The sequence below is a fragment of the Nicotiana tabacum genome, chromosome 20 (genome assembly GCF_000715075.1).
Source record: "Nicotiana tabacum cultivar K326 chromosome 20, ASM71507v2, whole genome shotgun sequence".
NCBI classification, from domain to species: Eukaryota; Viridiplantae; Streptophyta; class Magnoliopsida; order Solanales; family Solanaceae; genus Nicotiana; species Nicotiana tabacum.
Genome location: NC_134099.1, coordinates 112,283,969 through 112,305,473, shown reverse-complemented (window position 1 = coordinate 112,305,473; position 21,505 = coordinate 112,283,969). Strand labels below are relative to the sequence as shown.

At 37.6% G+C, this 21,505-nt stretch overlaps 1 protein-coding gene across 1 annotated transcript; it reads right to left on the bottom strand.

Annotated features, from left to right (window-relative positions):
* Positions 1 to 1,250: 1,250 nt before the first annotated feature.
* Positions 1,251 to 20,136, bottom strand: LOC107799268 (uncharacterized). The gene is made up of 5 exons (XM_075240297.1): positions 19,959 to 20,136; positions 13,538 to 13,578; positions 11,698 to 11,754; positions 2,453 to 2,542; positions 1,251 to 1,924 (listed from the first exon to the last, which is right to left on the bottom strand). Exons 1-5 carry the CDS (start codon positions 20,134 to 20,136, stop codon positions 1,454 to 1,456), a joined length of 837 nt encoding a protein of 278 aa, XP_075096398.1. The 3' UTR covers positions 1,251 to 1,453.
* Between the last annotated feature and the right edge of the window lie 1,369 nt (positions 20,137 to 21,505).

Genomic DNA, 21,505 nt, shown 5'->3' with positions numbered 1-21,505 from the left:
TTACTTTTCCTAATGAACCAATGACTGTGACATGTAATGAGGCAACACAATATAAGAATAGTGATTCAGATGAAGAAGATGAGAGACCCGAGAAAATTGTCAGGGAGGTTGAAAATTTTGAGAATAAGCCTAAGTCCAATCTGGACGAAACCGAAGCATTAAATTTGGGAGACGCCGAGACCGTCAAGGAGACTCGCATCAGCATTCACTTGTCACCAATAGAGAAGGAAGAGTACATTCATTTCCTAAAAGAGTATAAGGACATTTTCACATGGTCGTGTGATGATATGACCGGTTTGAGCACGTCCATAGTGGCTCACATGTTGCCTACTAATCCCATGTGTCCGCCAGTGAAGCAGAAACTCAAAAGGTTCAAACCTTACATGAATTTGAAAATCAAGGAGGAAGTTGCCAAGCATATCAAAGCCGAGGTTCTCAGGGTAGTTGAATACCCAACTTGGTTAGCTAACAATGTGCCAGTTCTGAAGAAGGATGGGAAGGTCAGGGTATGTGTTGACTATCGAGATTTAAACAGAGCAAGTCCCAAGGATGACTTCCCACTGCCAAATATACATATCCTGATCGATAATTGTGCCAAACATGAACTCCAATCCTTTGTAGATTGCTTCGTGGGTTATCATCAGGTCTGGATGGATGAAGAAGATGCTGAGAAAACAGCTTTTATCATACCTTGGGGGGGTATATTTCTATACGATGATGCCATTTCACTACAAAAAAAAATTGACTTTAGCGACAAACGAATTTCATAGCTAAATAGTATATTTCCATCGCTAAACAGGTTTATCGACGGAATAGCGACGGATTTCTGTCCGTCGCTACTTTGCTCGTAGCTAACCCTTTACTAACGAAAAAATTAAATCCGTTGGTAAGTTAGCGACAAATTAACTATGGTTGGTATCTGTTGCTACTTTTAGCGACAACACATATCCGTCGCAATTATCATCAATTTTGTCGCCAAATCGACAAGTCATTTCGTCGTCGGATTTAATTGACAACGAATATTTTCTGCAGCTAATCCGTCGCTAATATTATTGACACATATTTGCCTTTCTTTTGGCGACGAAATTCTTTTGTCGGAAATCTATCGCATCCTGTTATTCTATATTAGTTATAGCTACGAAGAAAATCCATTGCAAATTATATTTTTCTTATTTTATTTAATAAAATACATATTGTTTAAGAATATATAAGATACTCTTAATAATAACTGAAATTCATAGAAATTAATATTCTACAAGATCCAAAATAGATACCAAAATGCAAATGTATAATTAAGATTAAAACATTTACAATACTAAAATAAAGTTCAAACAAAAATAGTTAATTACTGAGAGAATGGAGAGTGAAGGTCATCATCAGAAAGTGATGCATGAACCTCGTTAATACCAAAACATCTACAATGCCAAAAAAAAGTTCAAATAAAAATAGTTAACTACTGGGAGACTGGAGAGTGAAGGTCATCATCAGAAAGCGATGCATGACCCTCATTAATATTAGTAGTAAGAGGAGGAGCTGGAGGTGTCATAGCTGATGGGTGATCGGTATGATTATCTTGCACATGTGATGGTGAAGCTATCAATCCTCTTACTCGCTCAGCCAACACAGGAAGCATGTGATCAGTCAGTACAGGAACCATATGATCAGTCAATGCAGGAATCAATCGCATCACTAACTCATCCAAATTCTCCATCGGTGCTGATTGAGCATTCGGAGGTGCTGCTGATGAAGAAGCATCAGATCTAGAAGAGGCACGAAGATTCGGCCCATAAAAATATTTTTCTTGAGATCTAAGACCATATATTCTTCTCTTCTTTTCCCCTCCCGTGGCTTGATAAAATGCTAAAGATTGATCAATATCAGATTGTGTTTGTGTTTGTTGTTGTAATATTTGCTGATATTTTTCCTGTAAATACCATAATAATTAGTGAAATTCATTAATGATGAAGATGAACATTAGGGGAAAAGAAACGATAAAAGCATAAATAAGTTGACTGTTAAGTTCTTCATTTAGTGTATATGGAGGATTCCATTATTTTCACAACTTTCCTTTTCCACCAAACACAATTTCTTTAGCTAAAAGCCTTTAATCCCATTATTACTCCTTCAATAAACAGTAAACCCCACAACCAAAAATACAATCTTGAATCATTAGATTGGGCCAAAAAAAGGAGAATATATGGAAGTTGGCAATAGAAGAAGAGCATATCATCAAGAAATAATGGTAGTGTTATAGCCTCAGGTTCTGTCTGGGAAAACAGAATGAAACTTGATGAAGTAAAAGGTGGAATCAAAGTACTCATTAGTAACAATTATGAAGAAACCCCAGATGAAAATGATGATAAATATTGCACCTTTACTAATGGAAACAACAATCAAGTGGGGCGTTAATGTCATAAACAAAGTCAGTAAAATTATCGAATTTTGGACTTACATGTACAAGTCGGGATCGCTCACTAACAAAAGATTTTTCATCATGACCATGTAGCTCACTTGGTGTTGGATCTCGACTCTTTTCAATAGCCTATACAAAAAACGAAGAACTTAATTTCCTTTGATAAGGTGACAGTTTACTAATGGAGGTACCAAGAAGGTATACAACAGTACAAGTACAAGAAGAATAGCCACAAAACAGTTTTCGGATAACAATTTTCTAATTCTACATAGTTCTACCAGACCATGGATTTTTATTAACTACATGTAACATCATTGGCTTTGGCTATATTCCCAGTAAGCACTTGAAACTGATTTCCCCTTTATCCTTCAGAGGATTTAATCCAATTTCTCCAGTAAAATAAAAAGAGAAGAGCAAAGTTCCCCTAAACTTCAACTTATAATTAAAGTTGTCCTCTAGCACATACTTAGGAAATTTTCTATTTATTCACATAAATTGAATACACGGATACAATAGTCCATAATAACTCACAATCCGAATTTTCTAAACCAAAATAATTAATAACAATTCCCCTTTGTCAGTCGTCCTCTTCCCTCTAGCATTTCTTACCATCTTCTCAGAATCAAATCAAACACAGGAGAAGACTCGCCATTCATGAGCGTAAATCCTCCACTATACATATAGAAAAACTAAAGATGCTTCCTGTTATTTGCATACACCACAAATATAACAAAGCATGTCTATCATAGAGCAACAAAAGTTAGAAAATATTACTACTTACTAATAGTAAGTTGCTCCTCTGTTCCACTCAACCTATTAAGAAGCTGAAATATGTGTACTGAATTCTAGTGATTACCCGTTACGAAGAATATACTTACAATTCTTTTCCGATGTTCCCCAATGGAGATAGAGCCGCCCGTGTGAGTCCCAATAGCAACGACAGTCCTACCGCCACAATGATATTTTGCATTTATTTCTGATTTTTTGCAGTCAAACCTTTCACCCAATCAAACAAGATATCTGTTGCTGCCTTGTCTATTGTATATGCAGCTTTGGGATAGCTTCCACTTGCATTCTTTTCCAAATGAGGTCGATCACAATATTCTACCATATCTAGACGTGCTTTTGGATTGTCTTTGGTTTTGTCTTTAACATTAAGAATTGTGTTAAAAATATTATCAAAGACATTCTTTTCAATATGCATGACGTCAAGATTATGTCGAATCATGTTGGAACTCCAATAAGGCAAATCCCAAAAGATACTTTTTTTCCAATCGACAAGATTTACATATCCTCCGATTAACTTCTTCTGCATCCAGCTCTGTCACTTTCCTTATCTCCAATTCACTAATTTGGTTCAAAATTTCCTCTTCCGATCTAAAGGTTGGTGGTCGCCTTTTGACAGCTTGACCTTTAAGAAAGTTTTTACGATCTTTCCTAAATGGATGATTTTCGTCAAGAAACATTCTATGACTGTCAAACCAAGATATTTTTCTACCATGATGTAATCTAAAAGATTGTGCTTCCTCCATACAGTAAGGACATGCTAACTTCCCTGCGGTACTTCATCCTGATAACATAGAATATACTGGAAAGTCACTAATTGTCCACATCAAAGCTGCCCTTAATTGAAAGTTTTGCTTTTTTGAGATGTCAAATGCTTCTACACTGTCCTCCCACAACAATGTCAGTTCTTTTATTAGAGGTTGTAGATAAACATCAATTTTTTGCTTAGGATTGGTTGGTCTTGGAAAAATGACATTTAAAAACATATATGCCTCCTTCATACACATCCACAGAGGTAAATTGTATGGAATGACAATCACTGGCCACGAAGAATATTTCCTCCCAGATTGACCAAATGGCTGGAAACCATCAGTACATAACCCTAACCTCACATTTCTTAGTTCAGCAGCAAAAAAAGAATGAGTTTTATTAAAGTGCTTCCAAGCCTCAGAGTCTGATGGATGACGCATTACCCCCTCCTCTTGTATATGCTCATGATGCCATCTCATGTCAGCTGCTGTAGCATGGGATGCATATAATCTCCGCAATCTAGGAATTAAAGGAAATTAATACATTTTCTTGTAAGGTACCAATTTCCTCTTACGAGAGCTGACACGATGCTTATATCTCACGTAGCCACAAAATTTACAAGATGTGAGGTCCTCGTCCTCACCCCAGTACAACATACATTCTGAATTACAACAATCAATCTTTTCAATGGGCAAACTCAAGCTACGCACTAGCTTCTTAGTTTGATAATAGTTATCAAGCACTATGTTATCTTTAGGTAAAGCCTCTTTAAACAGTTGCATCATTTGGTCATAACCCCTTTGTGATAAAGAATTCTCCATTTTAATGTTTAACATCCTAGAAACTACTGCAAGTTGATCACGCCCAACTATGCCTTATAAAAAGGACTAAGCGGTCGTTGCAAATATAATCCGGTTTACAAGTCCGGAAGTGAATCCCACAGAGAACTAAGGCCTAGCTACATTTGTTCACTATCACCAAGAAAACAAGCTTAAACAGTTCCTAACTTATAGATATTAAGATTCTTGTGTTTAACTAATTAACTAACAAATTAAAATAGTAAATTAACAACTACAGATACTGAGGGTTAGAGACAAGATTAAGGAAGTTTAGAGTTATGATTTCCCCAATTGTCGGAATTCTTCCCGCTATGTCTTCTATAATTTCGCATAAGTATTCTCTACCGATCATGAGCACTCTTATTACCGTACATTTCTCCTGAGTAATCACGACAATTTACTAGACGCACTCTCCCGAGCTACGCTAGCTGACTTTTAATACAGCCCACTTCAAATCGCACCCAAGGCTTCGTTATCCCTAATTGTGCCTTTAAACCCTTGGTTATTGATTCCTCACATACGTCGGGAGTGATGTTGTTCAACAACTACCTAAATATGCACTCTCTCCCGAGTAATACATACTAAATAGGTACAGCTAATTGAGGAACCTATCAATTAACTACAACAAGAACGTAGTTGAACAAATAGAGATTATACTACAGCTCAATTATATAAAAACATAACAAGAATTTATCCTACAAAAGGTTCCATCAAAACCCTAAATAACAAATTAGCTATTCATAATAGTATGTAAAACTACAATACTAAAAGTCATAACCAACAATGAAAAATAAGAAGAGGAAGGAAAAACTCGTAGAAGAATTCCCCGCCTTGCTCCTATTGTGTCTCTGCCTCCTTAGGTCTAAAATATGTCAAAAGTATGTCCAACCTCCTCAAAATAGCGTTTTTACATGTATTTATACCAAGTAGGGTCGGGCCTAGACGAAAAAACCCTTTCTTGCGCGAACTAGGACTTCGCTCTGTAAAAGTTGAACAGCCACGCCGTAGGCTGCGCCGCACCATGCGGCGCGTTAGTGTATTTTATCAGCAGCCTCAAATTTTCGCATCAGGCAGCATTTTACACTACTGCGCCGTGCCTTGCGGCACCCCATGCGGCGTGGTAGTGTAATTTTCTCAGAGTGAACTTATTTCGTCCTCTTTTAACATCCGGACTTGGTACACTACCTCCAAACACGATACCGGCTTAATGTATTGGGGTTTTACTCAGACTTCAAAGCTCCAAATTGATCAATTTAGCTCCAAATTAACTTTTGAGCGCAAGATCACTTCCTTCAAGGCATAAAACACGTACTAAGTGCAATTCACTATCATTTGAACTCAAACGCACGTAAAAAATGCAGTTATTGGCATGTAATACTACAGCTAAAACACGGGTTTCTAGCTTAACATCAACACCCCACACTTAAAGCATTGCTCGTCTTCGAGCAATCAAACTACACTTTATATAGACACGGCATTTTTAAACAATTCTCCTAACTCATCACACCGAGAATATTTAAAATAGACTAAGCACAAAAGCGTAACATCTTCACCTCAAGATTTGACTCACAAGTACCATGCATTATTCACAACTCACCCACTTACTCTAACATAGAGGTCAAGGATTGCCTTTCCTTCATGAATCAAGTACCCTCGCACACAAAAAAGAGTAGTTCCACACAATAAACTTTAAGAACACCTAGGAACTCAAGATAGAAAGAATTCACTCACTCTCAGAAATAACATTCATATGCCACAAAAGATGCACCATAGGCTTGCCCGTAGTGTACTACTCTACTAATCGAGCTCATTTAGTCTAGGATCAAGTAGGACTTTATTTGGTTGTAATGTAGGATGAGGGACGGGTAGGATACATTTAGATATAAGAGTGACTACACCTCCCTAAGTACTTTAATACATACACTTTAACATTCAAGCACATGCTTATGTCAAACTAAAAATCCACCTTCTCATCAATGTATATTAACTCCCAAACTTCTTTAAGCACCAGCACAATTACATCAAGAGTCACCACTTATCATGGAATTTTGTTTCCACAACAATACAACTTTTTTTCCTTTTTTTTATTCATGTGGCTCTTACTTTTTTTAAAATAGTGCACATTTCTCCTTATTTCATTAGTTCCACTCAAAATCCAAACCAACCACCCCACACTTTAACTTTTACACAGTTCATAACAATTCAAGTGCTCATGAGAGGTTAAAAGGTTCAAATAGATGATTAATTCAAACAAATGGGTAAGGCTTGTAATGTGGTTGCTAAAGAAACAAGATTACACGCTCAAAGGGGTTAACTACGATACATAACAATTAGGTGGGTAAAATATACATATCTGGCTCTACAAAAAAACGTCTATATCACTTCCAAGACTGAACAAAACTACTATTTCGCTTTGCAAACACACAGGGCAAGTTCTAGGCATCAAATGCAATGTACAGAATAAAACAACCTCACACACACATTGCACATAACTCACTCAGGATTCGATTCATCAAGACACTCTAGTCAAAGCAGTTAAGCAAAGTTAAAATCATACAATTTAAGGTACTTCTACAAGAGTCAAAAACTGAGCCTAAGCGTCACAGCCAAAGTACTCACTATTCTCAAGGCATAACAAAGTCAAGAGATATTGCTTTAATTCAAAACACAGCACAATGGCTTATATTCCTAAAAAAACTCACTACACCCGGTTCAAACAGAACCCTTGAAAAAGAACCGTGGTTTAAAGAAAAACTAAGGGGTAATTGCTACACTACCTAACAAAAGAAAATCATTTTGTTTTTTTTTTAGACTTAAATCCCTCAATAAAATTGTCTAGTATATCCATCGTCGGAAAAAGTCCAATCTTTACTATGTAAAAAAAATATTCAATTAAACTAACATAACTAAAATAGCATAGAAAGTCACCCAGACAATCTCATCACCCCACACTTAAAATTGTGCATTGTCTCCAATGCACACCATACTAATAAGAGGGTAAAAGAAACTCCCTAGCAGGCCAAAGGACGAAGCACTACCAGCTCATGGGGTACTCAGACTTCTCCCGGGTTTGGTCCTTTGTGCGGGTACCTCACACTTAGTTCCAACCATCTGGCTTGTTGTTGCATCCTTCCAATAGTTTTGCTTTCCATGCTCCTAGAAACTCAAAAATCAACACAACAAAAATAATACAATAAAAAAAATAAAACAAAGCAGTAAAGCTGGGTTGCGTCCCAACAAGCGCTTGATTTAACGTCGCGGCACGACGTGAATCACTTTTTGCCTCTACTTTGAACTTATGAATTGGACCCCTAGTTTTGATTTTGCTCTGTGATCATGCTTCTGGGGTGGCAAAACGAATTTGACTAGCCCAATAAAATAATGTAGTATTCTGCACTTCTTAACCTTTGGATGAGGTGTGTATTCCTGACTTTCTGGCAAGAAGCATTTCAGAATGTAAGCACCTTGTTCCTCATTCCTTGACTCCTCAAGTGGCTCGGACGACTCTATTTCCATATCATCATCCAAACACAATGTGGAAAAATGCTTGGAGTGTGAACCAATGCGCTCAACTACAAGAACATTGGGACTGTCTACATTCTCAACACTGATGACAATAGAGTCAACCAAATATGTATCCTCAATATCCTTGGTTGACTCTAGTATCTCTTCTACGACATCGGCATCCTCAAAATCAAGTTCGATTGATTGTTGGTGTTTTACTCTGGCCTTCTCCTCTAGCTCCTCAATTCTTGTATCTAATTCACGCTCTTCTTGGATACTATTCACAATATTGGCTTGTTGAGCATTAAAATTTCAACCAGTTGAGTCATATGAGCATTCAAGTTGTGAATAGTTTCCTCTTGCCTTTCTATCTGCAGTTGTAATTTACTATGTTGTTCCAAAATGCACTTTAACATATCTCCGATCTTCTTTAGGTCAGCTTCCCTGGATTCTTTGTTCTTATTAACTTCACCAGAAAAAGAAGAACCATCAAAAATAAGGGGTTAAGGGAAGGTAAGAAATATAAGCACAACCGTAAAAGTGACCATCTTGACCACCACACATATCACACACATTCCACACATAAGATTGAGTTGGTGCACAAAACTCGTTCTCGGAAATATTTTGATAATTTTGCGCTGGGTGGTTTCCTTCACAATATGCATAAGGAGGATTAAAAGTAGAATTACCACCATCAAAATTCTCATAATTCCATGATGCCATGTTTCTCAAATAAAACAAAAATAAAAAAATTTTAAAAAAAATCAAATACTAAAAAATAAAATAAAAGTTCAAACTTGAAACTTAGCAATATGTACACCTACAACTACACCGTTAGTTCCCCGACAACGGCGCCAAAATTTGATCACGCCCAACTATGCATTATAAAAAGGACAATGCAGTCGTTGCAAATATAATCCGATTTACAAGTCCGGAGTCGAATCTCACAGAGAACTAAGGCCTAGCTACAGTTGTTCACTATCACCAAGAAGACAAGCTTGAACAGTTCCTAACTTATAGATATTAAGATTCTTGTGTTTACCTAACTAACTAACAAATTAAAATAGTAAATTAACAACTACAGATACTAAGGGTTAGAGACAAGATTAAGGAGGTATAGAGTTATAATTTCCCCATTTGTCGGAATCCTTCCCGCTATGTCTTCTATAATTTCGCCTAACTATTCTCTACCGATCATGAGTGCTATGCATGTTGTAATTCTCCAGAGTAATCACGACAATTTACTAGACGCACTCTCCCGAGCTACGCTAGCTGGCTTTTAATACAGCTCACTTCACATTGCACCCAAGACTTCGTTATCCCTAATCCCGCCTTTAAACCCTTGGTTATTGATTCCTCGCATACGTCGGGAGTGATGTTGTTCAACAACTACCTAAATATGCACTCTCTCCCGAGTAATACATACTAAATAGCACAGCTAATTGAGGATCCTATCAATTAACTACAACAAGAACATAGTTGAACAAATAAAGATTATACTACGGCTCAACTATATAAAAACATAACAAGAATTTATCCTACAAAAGGTTCCATCAAAACCCTAAATAACAAATTAGCTATTCATAATAGTATGTAAAACTACAATACTAAAAGTCATAACCAACAATGAAAAATAGGAAGAGGAAGGAAAAACTCGTAAAAGAATTTCCCGCCTTGCTCCTATTGTGCCTCTGTCTCCTTAGGTCTAAAATATGTCAAAAGTGTGTCCAACCTCCTCAAAATAGCATTTTTACATGTATTTATACCAAGTAGGGTCGGGCCTAAACGTAAAAACCCTTTCCTGCGCGAACTAGGACTTCGCTCTGTAAAAGTTGAACAGTCGCGCCACAGGCTGCACCGCACCATGCGGCGCATTAGTGTATTTTATCAGCAGCCTCGACTTTTCGCATCAGGCAGCATTTTACACTGCTGCGCCGCGCCTTGCGGCGCCCCAATATAATTTTCTCAGAGTGAACTTATTTCGCCCTCTTTTAACATCCGAACTTGGTATACTACCTCCGATCACGATCCCGGCTTAATGTATTGGGCTTTTACTCAGACTTCAAAGCTCCAAATTGATCAACTTAGCTCCAAATTAACTTTTGAGCACATGATCACTTCCTGCAAGGCATAAAACACGTACTAAGTGCAATTCACTATCATTTGAACTCAAACGCACGTAAGAAATGCAGTCATTGGCATGTAATACTACGGCTAAAACACGGGTTTATAGCCCAACATCACAAGTTGAGAGAGAGAACAACCAGGATACAATTCTGCATCGGCAGCCTGTAGCAAATCATAGAACTTCTGGGATTCAGGATTAGGATCCTTCTCCATTGAAGGTTCATAAGGAAGAGATAACTCAGGTTCAACATTACTATCAGATTGCCAAGTTGAACCCTGGCTAATTTTGGGCCCAGCTATATCAAAAATCATTCGTCGGTATGGATTCTCATATCCAAGTTCTGGTTGAGCACCACTATTCAAGTTACTACTAGAAGACAACTCATTTGTCAGACATCTTTCCCCTTGATATATCCAAACAAAATAATTCTCAACAAATCCAAATTGCAAAAGGTGTAATCTAACGGTTTCAACATCAATGTATTTAATGTTGTGACATTTTTTACAAGTACATCTAACATTGTCACCACTCATGCGATTTCGTTGACAACGTGCAAAGTGGAGAAACTTATCCACGCCGGATATGAAACATGAATTAATACCCCCTCGTCCATCTAACCTCTCATACATCCAACCACGCTCTAGATTCTCCATTTTCCTATTTAATATTAAAATTAAAACGACAAACAAATATTATTATTTTTTATAAGTATTACATAAGAATAAAGTAAAGAAAAGATATACTTAACCTTACCAAACACCTAGTACTACCTTTTAATGCACGAAGGAAAGAAACCAAAATACATGGCAGCAAAAAAACTCAAGTAGTTATTTTTATTTTATAACTCATAAATTATTAAAGAAAAAGAACATCAAAGATACATCGAGAAGCTAATGTAAGATTAAATAGATCGCAAACACATCAGAAAGCTAGTGTACATCAGAACATCACAAATAAATCCCTAGCAGTCACTACATATAAACAATCTCAAATACATCAGAACATCACAAATACATTAGAAAGCTAATGTAAGCTATGTGAATATTTAAGACAATTAAGAATTATCTCGCATCCCTAGTTGTGACTATATGTAAGATTAACCATTTGTGAAAAAGCTAAAATTCTAAATAACATTGACATTTCATTTTAAGAAAGCGCTAAGAAGAACAAGAAAAGAAAGAGGGAGGGGGGGGGAGGAGAGAGATAGTGAGAGTAAAATATATGTCAAACAAAATAAATTAAGACCTATGTATAAGTTAATAGAAAGATACCAATACCTTAACTAATCCCTCAGAAATCTTTGAGATTGTTTCGTACCGTTTCCTGAATTGAAGCTGAGAAAAAATAAATTTAGTCAGACGGATGCAAAAAGAATACCACATAGATTTATATTGTAATATGAAGAACCACATGCAAAAAGCTACACAGCTCATATTCCAAGGAAATAGAGAAAAATAAAAATACAAATCAGTAACCTAATTCAAGGAAAAGGTTTGGATGCAGCTAATAATAATGGGGGATAATTCACTTGTTGGATGTCAAGGATCTGATGCTAATAAGCTACTAAATACAACAACTGTTGCTAGGAATATTAATGTTGTTCCTGTTAAAACAGCCTTGGGGAGGGTTTCACAGGACTCAGCTGCAGCTGGACAGATTGTGCGGCCTATGGATGGTGTTTCACAGGATGTGAATGCAAGTTTGGAGACTACTAGTGCTGTGAATGCAACAGGAGTGAAGGAGTGAATGTTACAGTTGCTACAGGTGATAAGGCAGTGATCAAGGAGGATCAATTGCCTAAAAATTTGGTGCGCGATCAACCTGCTGCTGTAGTTGGTGAATCAGCTGATAAATCAGCAGGCCTTAAAGCTACTGGGCAAGATCATGTAGGTGTTATGGCTTTGAAGTGTGCAGCTACTACAGGTTCTAAAGCATCAAATATATAGGCTAAACATCTTCAACTTTTAGCTGGAGTTGAGCATACTGCTTTTGGAAGTTTGAAACCTATTGTTGCTATTGCTGGTGCGTTGAATACAACAGCTGATCGAGCTGCTACTGATGTTGTTGAATCAGTGATTCAAGGAGCTAAGGTTTCTAATGTTATTCCTACAAGAACTGGGCAAAACACCACTGGTAAGAGGCAGACTAATGTGCCAGAAGCATCAAAGGCAGTTAGTGTTGCTAACTCTTTATAGATTTTAAAAATATGTATCTATCATATTTTATAATGATTATTTTGGAGTTAAAGATGTACATATCCAAACATTATAATATACTGTAGTTAGATCTTGTACTGTAGTGACCGCAACAACTTCCAACAAGTATCAAAACCATATATTGCCAGTTTGAAGTGAAAATACAATTTCCATGTTCTTGTGAAAAGCTAATAACTGATGTGTCTAATACTAGTATTTAGAGCACAAGCAACCTTATTTGAGCCCATGTAACTCTAGAGTAGTGATGCCATGCCTTGATGAGCTCATCATAAATGCAAGAATTATCACCTAGAGGTGGAAGCTCAGCTCATAAATATGTTGTATTGTACTATATTAGTGTGCTCACTTGTACTATTGTCCTTAATGCCATCGATGTGATTTTCATATTCACAATCATCTTCCCAGAAAAGTATCATATTATATGCATAGGCTTATGTAGTTCTCTATCCGTAGTCAGATTCTTCAGCAAGCCTTATTCTCAGAAGTAAAGTGCACTTGAATTTTGCAGTCTTTATAAGAGGTGGGGACACCTTCATACTCTACCTCAGTGAAAAGCATGAAACTCGAAATAATCATACAAATAGTACTAATAACATTACCCAAATAGCTTTGTCATTTTGAGTAATCATCAGTTGAAATGTACAAATCTTTTTGAGAACTCAATGCATTAAAAATAAAGGTAAAAAAAGAAGTAAACGCCTTCATCGTCCTTAGGGGATTTTGGGTGAGTGAAGGCTAACTTCGCTAACACAGATCTAAAGACACCTAACTTCAATTTTAATCACTAAATATCACCAAAATTCGTATAAATCAAGATTTCAACACAAAAGAAACCCCCAAATCAGATTTTAGCAACAGTAAGTAGTAATAATATACATATTTATGCACAAATGAGACATACCCAGAATATGTCAACTCCTACTTCATATTTGACTTCACATACTACAAAGAAAAAGAGGGAAGAGGTAAAATGCTTGATTTATTTTACATCTACCAAAACCCTACAAAATTTACTGTAAAAAATTTGCTAATAAACAGAGAAAGAAGTAGAGACATACCAGTCTTTTAGAAAAGAAATGACTTAGTAGTGCATCTGGGAAGATTAGTGGAAGATTAGAGTAGAAGAAGAAGGAGGAGGAAAGGGCTCGTTACTCACGAAGAAGGAAAGGGGCTCGTTACTGTGAGGGAGGGTCTTAGGACAAAGTGAAAATATTAGATGCCTTTTTTTTAATACCAAGCGACAAACAATTCTGTTGCAACAAGGGAAAGATAGTCTCATTAAAGAAGGAAGATTAGCGACAAATACGGTCCGTCGCTAAATACGTTGCTAAAATGTCATACATTTTGTCATCCAGATTTCCTCGTTTATTTTGTTGCTAAATTATGGGCGCCAATATTTAGCGCCATTTTTTAGCGACGAATGTTTTGTTTGGTCGCTATGTTGTCGCTTAATTAGATACTAATTCCTCTATTTACCTATTCTGCGACCAAACTCTATTTTCGTTGTTAATCCGTCGCTACTTAGCGACGGAAAAGTATTTGTCGCAAAAATCCGTCGATAATCAAGTGTTTTTGTAGTGTTTGGTCTGAAGAATGCTGGGGCTACTTACATGAGAGTCATGACAACCATCTTCCATGATATGATACACAAGGAGATAGAGGTGTATATGGACGACATCATTATCAAATCCAAGAGGGTCGCATATCACATAGCGAACTTGAGAAGGTTCTTTGGCAGGCTAAGGAGGTACAACTTGAAACTAAACCTCGCAAAATATGCATTCGGGGTTCCCGCAGAAATATTATTGGGATTCATCGTCAGTCGTCGAGGGATCGAGCTGGATCCGTCTAAAGTCAAAGCTATTCAGGAATTACCACCACCTAAGAGCAAAAAGGACGTGATGAGCTTCTTAGGACGTCTCAACTATATCAGTCGTTTCATAGCATAGTCCACGGTCATATGTGAGCCCATCTTCAAGATGCTGAGGAAGGATGCCGAAGCAAGCTGGACCGAGGATTGTCAGAAAGCTTTTGACAAGATCAAAGAATACATATCCACACCTCTAGTTCTAGTCCCGCCAGAACCGGGACGACCTTTGTTACTCTATCTATCTGTATTGGATGGAGCCTTCGGATGTGTCTTGGGACAACATGACGAGACATGAAGGAAGGATTAGGCCATATACTACCTGAGTAAGAAGTTCACACCTTACGAAGCATAGTACTCTCTGCTGGAATGCACTTGTTGTGCTTTGACCTGGACAGCTCAGAAATTGAGGCATTACTTCTGTGCCTACACTACATACCTCATATCCAGGATGGACTCTCTGAAGTACATATTCTAGAAACCCATGCCGACTGGAAAGTTAGCCAAATGACAGATAATATTAAGTGAGTTCGATATCGTCTACGTAACCCAAAAGGAGGTCAAGGGACAAGCATTGGCAGATCACCTTGCTGAAAATTCGATAGGAGGAGCATACAAACCTTTGAAAATATATTTTCCTGATGAATAAGTGTCGTTCATAGGAGAAGACATTACCGAAGTATACGACGGTTGGAGGATGTTTTTTGATGGAGCTACAAATTTTAAAGAAGTGGGCATCAGAGCAGTATTGGTATAAGAAACAGGTCAACATTATCCGGCATCTGCTAAACTCAGATTTCCCTGAACTAACAACATGGCGGAATATGAAGCATGCATACTAGGGCTCAGCATGGAAATCGACATGAACATTCAGGAGCTGTTAGTAGTCGGTGATTCATATTTGCTTGTGGAGAAGGTACAAGAAGATTGGTCCACCAAAAATTCCAAGATATTGTCATACCTGCACCATATGGAGGAATTGAGAAAGAGGTTCACGAAGATAGAATTCCGACATGTGCCCAGGATTCAGAATGAGTTTGCCGATGCATTGGCCACCTTGTCATCTATTATACAACATCCAAATAAGAATTATATTGATCCCATTTTGGTGAAAATTCATAATTAGCCAGCATATTTTGCTCATGTTGAAGAAGAAACAAATGGAAAGCCTTGGTTCCATGACATCAAGGAGTATTTATCAAAGGGAGAACATCTGGAGCATGCAAATCACACTCAAAAACGCACACTCCGGAGATTGTCCAAGCACTTCTTCCACAGCGGAGGAAACTTATACATGAGAACTATCGATTTGGGTTTACTAAGATGTGTCGACACAAAGGAAGCTTCTAAGCTACTTGAGGATGTACATGTCGGGACCTGTGGCCCGCACATGAATGGTTTTGTCTTGGCTAAAAAGATACTTAGGGCCAGTTGCATGTCAGGTGCATACCGATATGATAAAAGTGCCGCCAAACGAGCTCAATGCAACAAGCTCACCTTGGTCATTCGTCTCCTGGGGAATGGATGTTATTGGTCCGATTGAGCCCACCGCTTCAAATAGACACATGATTATTCTGGTAGCCATTGATTACTTCACAAAATGGGTAGAGGCTGCATCTTACAAAGCTGTAACCAAGAAAGTCGTCGCAGATTCTGTCAAAGATCGTATTGTCTGCCAATTTGAAGTTCCCGAGTCCATTGTTACTGATAATGCCGCCAACATCAATAGTGATCTGATGAAAGCCATGTGTGAAACTTTCAAAATCAAGCACAAGAATTCCACAACCTACAGACCTCAGATGAATGGAGCCGTAGAAGTCGCCAATAAAAACATCAAGAAGATACTAAGGAAGATGGTAGAGAACCACAAACAATGGCACGAGAAGCTACCTTTTGCTTTATTGGGATACCACACTTGGTTTGTGGTACCGAGGCTATTATCCCAGCCGAGTTAGAGATTCCTTCTTTAAGAATCATACAGGAAACTGAACTCAGCGATGCAGAGTGGATAATGAATTGCTATGAACAATTGGCCCTTATTGATGGAAAGAGGATGAACGCAGTGTGTCACGACCAACTTTATCATACTAGAATGTCCAGAGCTTTCAACAAAAGGGTCAAACCAAGGCAATTTGCACCAGGTCAGTTGGTGCTGAAGAAGATCTTCCCACATCAAGATAAAGCCAAAGGAAAATTCTCTCCCAACTGGCAAGGTCCGTACAAGGTTCACAGGGTCCCGACAGGAGGAGCACTTATACTCATAGAAATGGACGGAGAAATCTGGCCAAAACCAATCAATTCAAATGCAGTGAATAGATACTATGCTTAGATTATTTACATTTCCTCATTTGATGTAATTGAACTACGCTTGAACTGATTCCCGTTTAGGAGGGGATACGTAGGCAACCTTATGGGTTCGGTCATATCATAATAAAATTTCCATTTTTTCCAAGATTAGAAACTGGGGTAAAATTTTGAGGAGGACCCTCAAAATTCCGGAGCAAGTCCAGCCAACGCCATTGCATGCCAGAAAGTCAAAAATTGGTTAAGAAACTGTGGCAGAATTTTTAGAGGGATTCTCAAAATTCCAAAGAAGGTTCAGCAAGACCCATTATCCGCAAATGGCCAAAAGATCATCTACCAAACTGGGGCAGAATTTTGAGGAGGACCCTCAAAATTCCAATATAAGAGAGCTGCAATGCTTTTGAGATATGTTACAGTCACTGGTTCATCAAAAATTACTTATATCAATATGTTTCTAAAAAACTCTATGTTTATGAATAATTGCATATTTTCAAAACTCTATTTTCGTAACAGTCAAGCATCATCCATGGGAACTCGAAAAGGCTTTCCGAATGGATCAAAGCAAAGCCAGCCGACAGAGGCACGAACCAACCTCCCCCCCTCCACACAAACTTGCAATTTTTCTTTGAACGCAGGCATATTTGACGTAGCGATAGCATTCGCAAATATGTATACACAAAGCAGAATTCACTATCAATCCAGACATCAGACATTGAATATATCTCCATCTAAGACATACACTACTCCTATTTGCTACTCACTTTTTGCATGAGGCTAATCCTTGCCTCCCTATTTGCATGAGGCAAATCCCCGCCTCCCTACTTGCATGAGGCTAATCCCGGCCTCCCTACTTGCATGAGGCTAATCCTTGCCTCCATACTTTCATGAGGCTTCCTTGCCTCTCTATTTGTATGAGGCTAATCCTTTCCTCCCTATTTGCATGAGGCTAATCCTTGCCTCCATATTTGCATGAGACTAATCCCTACCTCCCTATCTGCATGAGGCTAATCCTTGCCTCCATATCTGCATGAGGTTAATCCTTGCCTTCATGAGGCTAATCTTTGCCTCCCTATTTTCATGAGGCTAATCCTTGCCTCCATATTTGCATGAGACTAATCCCTACCTCCCTATCTGCATGAGGCTAATCCTTGCCTCCATATCTGTATGAGGTTAATCCTTGCCTTCATGAGGCTAATCCTTGCCTCCATACTCGCATGAGGCTAATACTTGCCTCCCTATTTGCATGAGGCTAATCCTTGCCTCTATATTTGCATGAGGCTAATCCTTGCTTCCCTATTTGCATGAAGCTAATCCTTGCCTCCATACTTCCATGACGCTAATCCTTGCCTCCCTATTTGCATGAGGCTAATCCTTGCCTCCATATTTGCATGAGGATAATCCTTGCTTCCATATTTGCATGAGGCTAATCCCTGCCTCCATATTTGCATGAGGCTAATCCTTGCCTTCATATTTGCATGAGGCTAATCCCTGCAATCATATTTGGATGAGGCTAATCCTTGCCTCCATACTTGCATGAGGCTAATTCCTGCCTCCATATCTGCATGAGGCTAATCCATGCCTCCATATTTGTATGAGGCTAATACTTACCTCCATATCTGCGTGAGGCTAATCCTTTCCTCCATCAACATGGGACTAAGCAATGTCCCTCTTTGCACGAATATTGCTCTATCTCTAGTACTATTTATATGCTTTTCAATTGGGCTAAGTTATGCCCTCCATTTCACAAGACTAAGACTTATCTTGTTAACATCATGTCATTGCATATCAGGAGCTGAAATATCGCCAATCTATCCAAAGGTATCATAGTCTAAAAAGGCATCATCCTCATAGCCGGAAGACACCATGCCATGGCCTGAGGATCTCTGAAACTTGCATATCATTATTCAAAGGCGTCATGGTTCGGAGGCACCATCTTCATGGCCCGAGAACATCATTTCATGGTCTGCGAATCCCTCACTAAATAATTCATGGCCCATGACGTCATGGTCCAAAGACGTCATCTTTAACCGTCCAAAGACAACCTTCATGGTCCAAAGGGAATATGCATCATGTTTAAATTTCCGCACAAATACATGTTTGTAGTATCTTTTATCTGCATGTAACTAGTAAGCAAACGTTATCCTAGTAGGAGCGACCTCACTCCAGCTCCTTCAACTATCTCAAACCCCAACCGCTCACAATAACCGCTTTTGCATCTCGTATCCATTTTTGCAATGACTTCATCGGTATATTTCGCCAATGAATCCAGAACTACACATGGCCTGATTCCTGTAAAACCAGGGATATGTAGGCAACTCGAAGACTGGAGTTCAGCCTCTGTCTCTCAAAGCATCCCGCCCGGTCAAAATTGCCCATCATTTCTTTACCCGAAAACTCTTTCATCATTCTCGGGTAAAGAGGGGCAGCTCTTGATACCCAATTTTTTCTCTATATATTTTTAATACATATATATATATACTTTCAAAATAGCATATATCCATACATAAGCATGCATAAGCATTTTTTATAATTTTTCTATAACTTTAAAGGCTTAAAATTTATTTATTTCTTCCCTTTTACTTATACAAATTTCAATAATTATCCTTCAAATTATTTTTGTTGTGATTTAGTCATATAAATTCTATATTTATGCCAAAATATTGTTTAAATATTTTTAGTGCATTTTTTATAATTGCATTTATATTTTTAAGCTAATTTACAATATTAGCCCTATTAATGCATAATTACGTTGTTGATGCGTAAAATGATCTTTTATATTTTTAACATGTTAAATAACTATTTTAAACCATTTTAGTACACGAAATTATTTTTCAGAAATCATTTATTATTTATTATAAATTATATAGTGTTCAAATGACTATTTAAAATATGGCCTAATTATATTTCAATTTTAGCCCTAATTTAACCTTAATCCTAACACAAATTTCCATCCTAGTACCCAATTAAACAACCCAGGCCCAATACCCATCCGCCCGAACCCAATACCCGGCCAAATCGTGGTTGTTGATCGTTTTGATCAACGGTCCAGGTTTTTCCTTTCCTAATTAAACTAACCTATACCCCCCAAACTTAATTCATTTCACGACCTACCCCGCCACCCTAAAATTCTCTACTATCAATACACTCTCACCTAACCCTAATCCCCAATCTCGCTGACCCTCATCTATGGCTATCTCCGGTGACCTCTCACCATCTCTCAGGCCTCCAATGGCCTCTCTTATATCACTCTTTCCATCTCTAAATCCCTCAAGGGACCAGGGATATGTCGACTTGCATCTAGGGTTCATCTCTCCCCTGTTCCTGGCCATTCCAGTGTGATTTCGAGTGATATCATCCTATATATACCACGATATATGGTTTTCTAAATAGGTTTCTTCATCTCTGTGCGATTCTCTTCGAAACCCTAAGTTCGTTTCTAAACCTCCTAGATCTATACAGATCTAAGACGATTTGAGTTTGTTTCTTGTGTGTTTTACAATAGCTTTGAGACTCTTTACAAGAATCGTATGATTTTAAGTGATTTTTCATCTTTTTCTAAAATTAGGGTTTCCGGAAATTCTTTTTTAAACTTTGTTTAATGATTCTTTGTGTTTAAACTTCTGATTCTCACACATTTTGACTAATTTTATGAACCTTCTGCAACCCTAGCTCGTTTGTACTGAAAACCTTAATTTTTGGGGTTCTTTGTTTGGTTTCTGGATGTTGGTACCTCTGACTGTATTCATGCCTTGGGTTCTTGTGACTTCTCATGATTTATTTGTCCTAGTATGCTTCTACTGAATTTTTTTAGTTCGACCTTTCACTGATATTACGAATTTGTGTTTATACTGACCATTCATACTAAACTTGTATGCTTCTCTTTGAATCAGTGTCGTTTAACCATGGGTTTTGTTAGAGATATTTGAAATCCCGACTTTTCATGCTCTACCTCATTTTATATGCTAAGCATGCTGCTTCTTTCATGATTTTCTGAACCCTGATTAGTCTGAATCCTTTATTTTCTGGTTTAATTTGACCCCTTTCCATCTAACGTTTGATCCTTACTTCTTTACTCAATTTGATTGAATTTACCTGCCTTAATTATTTTTCGTTTCCTTGTTTGCATTCTACTGATTGTTATTGATTTGTTTCCTTAATTAAACTGCTGTGCACTTACCATTAATTACCTATTTTATACCTATGATTTACTTTATTATTTTCCTTAAATACTTAGTATATTTTACTGTTGATTATACTGTCCCTCGATTAAGGGAAGATCTTGTTGATTTACGTGTGATTTCCCTGATTTACTACTTAATTGATCTCTTACCTTTTTTTGTTAAGTTTTGATTCCTATATAAACCTCCCTTTCTTTTAAGTTTTGCACAACAACCATAAAAGAAGACTAGTTCAAAACTCTCTCTTATACTTAGAGATTTCTGCTCTTTTCTGTTACTTGCTACTTCTATTGAACAAGCCGGCTATAAGCCAAGGCTAGTTATTGCACTACATTACTCTATACTTTTTGTCTGCTCTCCTTAACTGGTATGTTCTGATTTAATTACAAGTCCAAAGATCTATGTGTCCTCTTACTGCATTAGTTTACTGATTCCTGTCTATCACTTGGCTTTTTGATATGTAACTAGCATGCTTAATCCAGGTTTCACTTAGCAATTATGAGTACTACCTATTCAACTT